The 11,298-nt window shown below is 32.3% G+C and overlaps 1 protein-coding gene across 1 annotated transcript; it reads right to left on the bottom strand.

Moving 5' to 3' along the window:
- Positions 1-825: 825 nt before the first annotated feature.
- LOC145305221 (glycoprotein-N-acetylgalactosamine 3-beta-galactosyltransferase 1-like) lies at positions 826-11,289 on the bottom strand. Its single transcript, XM_080146809.1, has 12 exons — positions 11,228-11,289; positions 10,794-10,873; positions 10,290-10,348; positions 9,028-9,124; positions 8,569-8,694; positions 8,029-8,148; positions 7,624-7,731; positions 7,260-7,353; positions 6,711-6,785; positions 4,204-4,260; positions 3,540-3,622; positions 826-2,709 (listed from the first exon to the last, which is right to left on the bottom strand). The coding sequence occupies exons 1-12, from the start codon at positions 11,285-11,287 to the stop codon at positions 2,550-2,552; spliced, it is 1,119 nt and encodes a 372-aa protein (XP_080002935.1). The 5' UTR covers positions 11,288-11,289; the 3' UTR covers positions 826-2,549.
- Positions 11,290-11,298: the final 9 nt, after the last annotated feature.

Below are 11,298 nucleotides of genomic sequence, written 5' to 3'. Positions count from 1 at the left end.
ACAATTTAAATTATAGAGTAGCCTCGCTACTAAAAAAAGGGGGTTATTTACTGTAACCCTAAAGCTGAATACAATTACACAACTTTAATAATTAATATTAATGTTTAATTAATTTTTTGTTCAATTGATATTAAAATTGAATCAAATATTGGTGATTTTTTCACTTTCCACAAAGTTTTTTTTTTTGTGACCATTAATATGAAAATGCAAATATTCTTATATTTCCCCTACAATAAACGCTTTCCTAATGTCAAACAAACTAAAATTCAAATTATAGAAATAGACTTTAGCTGCTGGTTTTTTTTATGGCAAAGTTAATTCAAAATTGCTCGTGTCTGTTTGTTGTTGGTGCTAGGTTAGCATGATTTCTATTAATATTTCTTCAGAATAAAACTAGGATCAACACATTCCAAAAATAGCGAAGCTCAAAAAATACGGACGGACAAACGGACAATGAGAGTTATAGAGCAGATGTTCGGTAGCCATAAAAGAAAAAGAAAGTTTTTGTTAAAATGTACAAAATCACGAAACCTTTTAAAACTAAATATCTTTGTTTTTTGTAGCATGACCGACAGACTGACGGACAAAGTAAATTATTTCCTAGATGTTCTTTGGTAAGTTTAACAACACGTAAATCAATATTTAATATTAGCCGAGAAAATCATATTTTCCCAGTAAAGTTACAGAGGGACTAACGGACTAAGTGAATTATAGAGTAGCTTCGTTAAAATATATATTTTTTATTAATATTTATAAGGCTACATTTTTGGACATAATCATCTCTGTTCCTGGTGGATTTCATTAAACAATAATTAAAGAAATCTATTAAATTACATAATATTTATTAAAAAACTAAACAAAAGTTTTAAAATGCTAGTCTAATTTTCAATATGAAAATTACATAAAGCATTATATAACTTATTTGACTAAAATACAACTTAATATTAATATATAAAATTTAAAAAAAACATAATATAAAGTTAAATATTTAATCGTATACGTATACATATGTACGGATCTACAGAAATAAGACAATGGCCGATAAATTGATGTACATTCCTTATGGTGATTCTCAAAAGTACACCTTCTATAGATTAAAATTGGTGGTTGAAATGTTTGGACACTCAACTTAATGAATCAACCAATCAAAATTCACTAAAGCCCTCAAAGTTGTTAAGCCAACGAATAAGAAAACGTTAGTGTAACAAACATTCTATTGTGCCCTCTCTCTCTGGAAAGAATGAGAATATTTGTTTTTACCAAGAAAAAGGTAATGTGATTCTGACAAACAATTCTAAGTGAAAATTACCCTGTAACCTGCTTCCCTTTTTTCTTCCCTTCTTACCCACTTCCCTTTCAGTTAGCCCAAAAATCAAGTTTTACTCCAACAAAATATTTAATTTTCGACAATTTCAAATGGAATTAATTTTCTGAATAGCAGCCCCTGGTTTTTTTACCCTTACGCCAAAGGTTCGAAATCATGCAATAAATTGTCATTATTTAGGGGATAGACCAGATATCGCACATTTAATTCCTCCATCTCCTTTTTTAAAAGCTAAGCTGTTCTATAAATAGGGCCGGTCCGTACGTAACGGATAGCTTTTCCGTTAATTTAAACATGTTAAAATTGGCATATCGATTTCAAACTTTGCATGATGATTTCTGTAGTAGATAGCGTATCAACTCTATAATCGTTACCATAATGTCCGTACGTCCATTTTAAACATGATGATTTTTACTTTTTAACTACAATTTTGTGTGTGATATAATCATCCAATTCATCTGATTTTTGATGTACTGATTCCTATTACAATAAGGTGCAATGTTACAAGTGAAGCATCTCTATAATAAAGTCCCAAAAATTTCAGTATGTCCTTAAACAGTATTCTGTATTTTAGAAGTTTTGTAACAAATTTACGTACAATTCTGTATATTTATATTCTGTAAATTAAGTTCTGACACTCTACAGGAGTAAATATTCGTCTGTCATACCGTTTCAGAGGTTCGCTTTTATGGATGTTGTCATCCTTGTTTGAAATCAAACCTTCAGTAGCAAATAAATATTGTTGAAAGAAAGGATGTAAATTAAAGGGAACAATAAGGCATTAAGAAATATATTTTAATATTTATGCTATTAGATTATTCAATTCCTAACAGACTGCGTGAATTATAAAGTACATTCGCTTCAAACAAATGTATAATCTATGTATGTATCTAAATTAAATAAAAACTTTGACTAGAACATTAAATAATCATTGGATATAAAACTATTAAAAGCAGGTATCTAAGGAATAGGACAATGAACGATAAATTTATATTCATCCCCAATAATGATAAACAAAATTAACTTTTATTTAAATCAAACTTCAAAAGTACCCAAGGTTTTAATAAAAAAGCGAACATGTTTATAGATATTTGAGGACCAGTGTAATTTACAGTCCAATGTCCCCTTCCTCCATGGTTATATATTATTAATTTTAAAAACTAGATTCAAAATAGTGTATTATGTCTTTTGGCACTGAGCACAATTTTTTTTTTAATTAAAACCGCTACAAAATTTCTTGTTTATTATGCAATCTAGCCGAGTATAGCAGATACTCTAGTTTATACATCTCTATTGGGGAGATGTAATGGAAGGTGACAGGGTAGGTGGAGGGACAGTTATCCATGGGGGTTTCCCGGCACTCTAGTGTATGCTGCTTCCACCATCTGAAAACAAGGATTTTTATTACATAAATTAAAGCAAAGCTCAATAGATCAGTCATTATAAAAAAATATGTTGGAAAATATAATACATACTAAGAGATCTTTAAATATAAAAGTCTGAACAAACCTTAGACGTTCAACATTTGATTATGAGTTAAGTAATTATGATAATTTTCTAATGGAAAAAAAACATTTTAACATTAACAGGATGTTTTTAAGTTTGACTGTCTGTCTGTTTGTATTTAAGGATCTTGCTGAACCATTGTGGTTTTCCTTTTACAGGTCCTGGGAAGATTTATAACTGTTTTCGGGGAGAGTTCCACCACGCTCAAAAGAGCAACTGCTCCCCCCCCCCCCCCAACAAAAAAGAACCACCCTAAAATGTTCTTACAGGCCAATGCATAATGCATAACACTTATAGATAGAATTGCTTTACTTGTAAAGTTATAATAAACTTACCCATCAGTCCTAGAAGAAATAATATGAGTTTCCAAAGGAAAGGGGAAGACGATTACAACATTCAAATATATATGTTGTATCTTCTTAATCTTTGAATTACCCCGGTAGGTTTCGTGAATATTTCCTAGCATTGTTGGCCAGGCTGTCATTCCCTAGTCCCTGGTTGTAATCAGGGACAAGGGAATGAAATTCTGACAAACAACTCTAAAGGAAAATTTCCCCACAACCCCCTACCCCTTTTCCTCCCCTTCTTTCCCACCCCTCTTCAGATACATGACAAAAACAGAATATACCACCAGATACTTAGTAAGGTTTCGTGATTTTTTGTAGAATTGTTGGTTAGAATAGCTACCCCTGGGTTGTAATAAACTTACCCATCAGTCCTTGAAGATATAATATGAGTTTCCAAAGGAAAGGGGAAGAATGTCATATGTCCGTCATCTTCACTGCTCAGAATCTAAACAAATAATTAGATTATTATCCCAAAATTAGGATAAAACACTAGAGGAAGAAAGGGTTAAATAAATGTATCTCCCCATCACAATGTCCTTGTGCCGACTCCATATTGGGTCTTTGAAAATAGACCAATGGTGTCCAATGGTGAATATTAACACAGCCAAGTAGAAGAAAACAATTTAATAGCAGATGAAAAAGGTCATTTAAAATCCATTAAAGCGAAGCTTCGAAAACACTTGTAGAGTGTCAGAACAGAATAAACAAAACATCTATTCCACTAAAATAGTTTGAATTCTGCTTCTCTTTTTTAAAAAAAAAGTGGTTACTTATCGCATCGGATATAGAAAGCTTTCCGTGGATATTAAATGAAAAATTATAAGATTAAAACCGGTTTTTTAGCTTCTAGAGGCCAAATAATCGGGAGAGCAAAACTGGTATTCATTTTATGATTTTTATTTTTAATATTTGTGGAAAATTGTCTGTAATACGATGCTAAACATATGATTTTTCAGTAAGTCTCACAACTGGTTCAAATACAGCGGATAGTAATCGGTTTGGAAGCCATACTGGAAAATTAATTACCTTAAAATTAAGAATCTTCGCACATTCTCCCAGCTGTATATCATCATCTACTTGATCCTTAATAAAATCATCAAAATAAGTAGCTGGAAAAAGTGTCTCAAAAATCAGCCATATGACGTCATAAAAATGAGCTAGATGAGAGGAGAAGTGGGAGAGAAAACTCCTGAAAAAGATATGGATAATCCCTCATTTTATGTCGTCACAAGGCAAATTTTTTGAGACACAAGCTACCAAAATAATTACAAATAGCAAAAGTAAAGTCAATGTGTTTTTTTAACAGAATTGTGTGTGCTTTTGTCAATCTGTTTATTATGTGTATATTTGGCAATATGTTTTTACCCACTTACATATATAATCAAAATTTTAAAGTTTTTTTGGCAATTTCACGTTAAGTGTCTTGTTAATCACAGAAGTCCCATTCTCTTATTTTGAAATAAATTGGAGAATGGAGGGGGGGTTCTAGTTTTTTGTTTGTCTTATAATGACTTTAGGTCAGGTTTGTTTAGGTCATATTGGGCACTAGGTATCACAGGAATATTATTTGTTTGTAACTACTAACATGTAGTTTTTAATAAAAAAAATTTACAACCATACTATCCCTTTCTTTATTGGTTCAATTATTAAAGTAATACTTACAGATAGTTGTTTATAGTTTCTTACATGTAGTTTTCAATGTTTTATTGGATAGATAGACGGAAAAACAACAATCTTACCTTTTTTATATTAGTTCAATTATAAAAATAAGACTCACAAATAGTTGTTTATAGTTTCTTACATGTAGTTTTCAATGTTTTATTGGATAGATAGACGGAAAAACAACAATCTTACCTTTTTTATATTAGTTCAATTATAAAAATAAGACTCACAAATAGTTGTTTATAGTTTCTTACATGTAGTTTTCAATGTTTTATTGGATAGATAGACGGAAAAACAACAATCTTACCTTTTTTATATTAGTTCAATTATAAAAATAAGACTCACAAATAGTTGTTTATAGTTTCTTACATGTAGTTTTCAATGTTTTATTGGATAGATAGACGGAAAAACAACAATCTTACCTTTTTTATATTAGTTCAATTATAAAAATAAGACTCACAAATAGTTGTTTATAGTTTCTTACATGTAGTTTTCAATGTTTTATTGGATAGATAGACGGAAAAACAACAATCTTACCTTTTTTATATTAGTTCAATTATAAAAATAAGACTCACAAATAGTTGTTTAAAGTTTCTTACATGTAGTTTTCATTGTTTGATTGGTTATACAGACAAATAATCAATCGTCATACTACCCCTTTTTTATTGGTACAATTATAATAAAATAATAAAATCTATAAAACTACCCATAGACGTTCAAGCTTTTTTTTGGGGGGGGGGGGTAAAAATTTTTTAAGGGGGGGTAATTCGTTTTTTGGGGGGGTAAAATGTCGCGCGAAGCGCACCGCAAATTTTTTTTACCCCCCCCCCCCAAAATTTTTACCCCGGGGGTTGAATTTGCTTGAGGGGTAATTACCCCCCCTGAAATCTGTTGGCAGGGGTAAATTTAGTTTACCCCGCCCCAAAATTTACCCCCGGGGTAAAATTTTTTGGGGGGGTAATTTAAATTTTATTAAATATTTAGTATTAAAAATGTGCACAAAAATTTTTTTTATTAGGGATTTTTTATTTTGGGGGGGGTATTTACTAGGGTGGGTCGATTTTGGAATTTCACATAAGTAGACATTGGCAAGGGTTACTGGGCCAATATAAAACCCTGTGAAACTTGAAAGAGGTTTTTAATCCAAAAACAACGGGCGCGCGCGCCGCGGGGGGTATAAAATGTTCCTGCCCCCTTACAAAACCAAAAATTGAAATTCCTTCAAACACAGGAATGTTGCATATCAAAATGACCGCATTGAAATGCTGATTACAGATCTGAAAACTGTTTGGTAAAATATTGATTTAGTCTGAAATGATTTTCAAAAAACCTAACAAAATGAACAATTTTGACTAAATCAGCTGTTTTTAGGTACTTAATGAGATCTTATTCGAACTAGGAGCAATATTTTTCAAAACAGTTTTCAAATTCTTAATCAGCATTTCAATGCGATCATATTGATATGCAACATGCCTGTGTTTGAAGGAATTTAAATGTTTGGTTTTATAAGGGGGTTGGCACTTTTTATAACCCCTGCGCGCCGGCAGCCATAAGAGCCAAGTCACTTTTGAAACTTGTAATGGGCTTATCATACATATATATGACTTCCACCACTTATGATAACAGTAAAATCTAAAAAAGGGGGAAATTGACCCGCCCTAGTATTTACCCCCCCCCCCCAAAAAAAAAATTGTTTGGGGGGGGGGGGGGGGTAAATACCCCCTCAAAAATGGTTGGGGGTGCCTACAGCACCCCCAGGATAGGGATAAATTTTAAATGGGGGGGGTAATCACCCCATTACCCCCCCCCCTTGGACGTCTATGCTACTACCATTCTTTTTATGATAGTTTAATTATAAAAGTAAGACTTACAAATAGTTGTTTATAGTTTCTTACAGGTAGTTTACATGGCTTGGATGCACTCATTAGCCCTTCATTCACAATAGCCTTAGTGCATTCATGGATATATGGATGAAAATATTGAAATTATGTTACTTCTATAAATTATTACAATATTTTTAATTATTTATTTTTTCCAAAATTTAAAGTACTTTTAGTAATTTCACTTTCTTTTCAGGAGGTCTTAACTTTGCATGGCATTGAGCTGCACCTGTTGAAAGGCCATGCCATTTCTTTTTAATCTTACTATTGGTGTCATGCACCACACATAGCAGGTGTAGGGAACTTAAGATAGTCAGACAGGCAGACATCTTTTTCAGCTGTAACTAACAACGGAATTAATTTGTTTTAAACATTTGGTAATTTTAGCTGATTTTTGGGCAATTTTTAACTGCCCCCCCCCCCCCCCAATATTATTTTAGATTTTTTTCGCTTGTTGGAATAGATATACCTTCACTTTTTTAACATGTCCCTTTCCAATAACTAAAAACTTAAAAATCCTTCCATATATCAACTCCCTGCCTTAACACCAGCCCTGCTGATGGCTGTCCCAGCACCTCCACTCAAGTACTTTGTGTTCTGGTCAAAAAACATGGCGCCCATCATCATCTTCTCACTAAAAAAAACAAGGAAAATTAGGTCCATAAGTAGCCCTGCATTGAAAGGCATCAAAAATATAGATAAACTGTAAACTGGAAATCAAAAGAATCTGAAAGTTTTAGAAATTAAGAATCTCCTTATATAAACATAACAGGATGTCTGCGTGACTGTCTGTATGTCACCGGTTTGAGTCCACCGAAAAGTTTGATTCTTTTGTATTTGTTGAAAATTGGCAGTTTCTGTGTAGAAAAAGTTGTCGCAAATATAGGCATTAAATAAAACTTACTCTGGATCAAACTGAGCAAGTCTGTGCTTGAGATTCTCCATGATAACATATGTATCGTCATCACATTTGAATATAAAATCAAATGTATCTTCATATTGCTCTAAAATCCTAAAAAAAAATAATATTTAAAACGTACCTTTAAAGAAATGTTCATGGCTGACAAAATATTAACGTCTATGAAATCGACTGTTTGAGGGGGGGGGAGGCAAAGATATATTTATATACCATTCCCCAATGACGATAAACAAATTACATCTTCTTTGGATAAAATTATTGGTTGAAAAGTTCAGACACTACTAGTGCCATCAAATAAGACAACATTGTAATAATACTTTGAGTACTAGTGTAATTTACAATGTCCCCTCTCTCCCAGTTTCTACCGGAAATGTCAATAAATGTTCTTACTTGATAAGAGCATCTTTAAGATGTTCATAAAGTCCATTCCTATCATCACTGCCAGCCACTTCCATCAGGTTGTATCTCATATCTCCAGAAATTATGTCCCATACATACATTAGCTCTCCTCTAGATAAAAGAGAAAGTAGCTGTGTTTAGAATAGGTAGGCCAAAAGCAGTGACAACTATCCCCATTTTGCTAGGGCACTATAGACAGCTACAAGGAGTAAGCGTTATTTTGATTTTTATAAAAAAAAACTATGCTTTTTTCTTTCCCTCATTTAGAGAATATATGGATAATTGTTAAACAAAATAGTAACTAAATCAGGGATCTTAAGGATTAAGACAATAAACGGTGGGGGGGGGGACGTGATTTTATACTTCTATTCCAAATAGACAGCGGAAATGCTTTTAAACAGCTTTTTAGCTGTCTTTATCTTTCACAACTAATTTCCTCAATATCTCTGGTGTTTTCTATTAAATTCATTAATTATTTGTGTTAATGATATAATATTAAATTGTATTTAAAGTTATAAAAAAAAATCTTACTTCCATTTTGGCTTTGGCGTGATAAAAACTACACTGTCACATCTCCCCGTCCATGTAGCTATCACATGGGGAAGTTTTGTCCGGAAATTTTTGGGATATGTACCAATTACACATAATATTCGGGGCCTAAAAAAAAATTATTTTAAACATACAAACTGTAGCATACAAAGCTTCACTGGTCTGACGATGTAACTATGTTCCTCTGGAAGTTGAAAGGGAGTAATGGTGTTAAAACCCTCCAAAAATGTTCGGACAAATTTTTGTTGATATTAGGGGGGGGGGGGGGGGGGGATAAAATAAAAATAGTACTAAATCCGTAAATTACAGTGATTAAGGATGATTTAAAGTTATCATGCAAAGTTTTTAATCGTTTGGACAATTCTAAAATACCTAAATACTCTGCTACGAACGAACAGACAGAAACTAAATGTAAAAAAGCTCAATTTTTAAAAAACATACCCAGGTACAGGTTTTCTAGGGGTTAAAAGGGGCGAAGCTTCAAAAATAGGATCAATCTTCTTCTCTGGAGCCCATGACATGTTCAGTAGTACAACTGAATGGGTTCAATACTTAAAAAGAATATCCAACTATGCACAGGGTTCAATACTTAAAAAGAATATCGAACTATGCACAGGGCTCAAAGAACATACAACTATGAATAGGGTTCAATACTTAAAAAGAACATACAACTATGCACAGGGTTCAATACTTAATAAGAATATCAAACTATGCACAGGGTTCAATGCTTAAAAAGAACATCCAACTATGCACAGGGTTCATTACTTAAAAAGAACTTTCAACTATGGACAGGGTTCATTACTTAAAAGAACATCCAACTATATAGGTTCAGAGATAGAAAGAGAGAGAGAGAGAAAGAAGGAAAGAAAGAGACAGATACAGAAAAGATAAACAGTAAGAGAAATGGAGATTTAGATTTAGATAGAGGGATAAATAGTTAGATAGAGAGGTCCCACCCACTACCTAGTGCAAAATGTAACATAACCTAACCTGATCTAAAAATAATAAACAAACAAAAAGCCAACCACATACATCTTTAAATTTATTTTTAAATAAGGATAGGTTTTGATGCTCAAGTAGGCACTTTAAGTGAAACCCTAATTTTCTCAGTACCTTTTTAAACAAGGATGACAACATCCATAAAAGCGAAGCTCTAAAACGATATGACAGACGAACATTAACTTTTGTTGAGTGTCAGAACTGAATATACAAAGTATGAAAATATAAGGTTTGACAAAATTATACGTAAAGTTGCAAAACTTCTTAAATACAGAATTTTGTTTAAGGACATACTGACATTTTAATACTTGATTATAGAGATGCTTCGCTCATAATATTATATTGTACCTTATTGTAATAGGAATCAGTAATCAAAAAATAAGATCAATCGGATGATTTTATCATATAAAAAATTGGTATTAAAAAAGTTTAAAAATCAACATGTTTAAAATGGACGTACGGACATTCTGGTAACGATTATAGAGTTGCTACGCTTTCTAAATCGTACCTAACTACTACAGGAATCACTATGCAAAGTTTGAAATCGATAGGACAATTCTAACATGCCTAAATTAACTAATAAAAGCTAACTATCTCGGACGGACGGACGGACCGACCCTAATTATAGAAAAGCTTCGCTTTTAAAAAGTGTAACTACTTCATTTATTTTGGATGTCCGTATTATTTAAAAGCATTGATTCCTGCAGTTATGATTATAAAGAAAAGTGCCAGTCCAGCAATCAGTTGTAACTTCTTCTTCCCCCTAAATATAAAGAATACGGGGTAGTTAAGACTATGGTAAGATAAGACAATGGACTTTATAGGGGTGGTGACACGATATGCATTTAAACTTGAATTCAGTGAACTGCATATTTTTTTCCTGTTCAATGGTTAAACTACATCTTTAGGGCATATATGTATTTGAAAGAATTTCAATTTTCTACCACTTACTTTTATAATTATCAAGACTGGAAAATTGTATTTTTGTGATATATGTAATTTATATAGCTGGCTTATTTTCACAAAAACATTACGACTAATTTAATGATGTCTAATTGTTTGTTATCTAATGTATTGCAAAATTATATATGTTTGATGGTATAGTTGTAACTTATGCTTGAAATAATTCTTCTGAAATGCACTTTTTGCAACTATCCCTTTAAATACACATCCTTATTAGATAGATAAAAAGTAAGAAGATGATGAACCTGAAAAAATATGAGGGGGCTGTTTGGTGTAGAATTTGAGAATATTTTTTCAGCGTCACCAAACCTCTGTCAAATAAAATCTGAAAAAAATATTACTTAGGTAGAAATGCAACTCTATAATATTATTTGTCTGTCCGTCCGTCCGTCCGTTTGTACGTCCTTTGATTCCCTCAGACGTCTTTTGAGAAGATTTCGCTGAACGATGATAATCTATATCTTGTTATGTTGGTAGCTGTCTGAAATGCTCTAGAAAAGTTTTAAAGAAAATGAACGTTTGCTCACTTTGACCGTCTGTATCACGGCACCTGTATTTACTCAACTGTTTTTAGAAATAGATGGCTGAATTTTGTAATGATCACACTCATCAATAAGCATCTACTAAATTATGTCCAGCCCGTACGTCCGTTCTTTCGTTTAAGTGTGTCTATATTTACCTTTAAAGTTATAATTAACAGTTCTTTAGTGTCCATGCCGTGTAGGTCTATATCTGCCATCATTTTCTGAA

Source organism: Acartia tonsa, chromosome 14 (assembly GCF_053477335.1).
Source record: "Acartia tonsa isolate MP-2025a chromosome 14, ASM5347733v1, whole genome shotgun sequence".
NCBI lineage: Eukaryota > Metazoa > Arthropoda > Copepoda > Calanoida > Acartiidae > Acartia > Acartia tonsa.
This window is presented reverse-complemented; position numbering and strand designations above follow the sequence as displayed.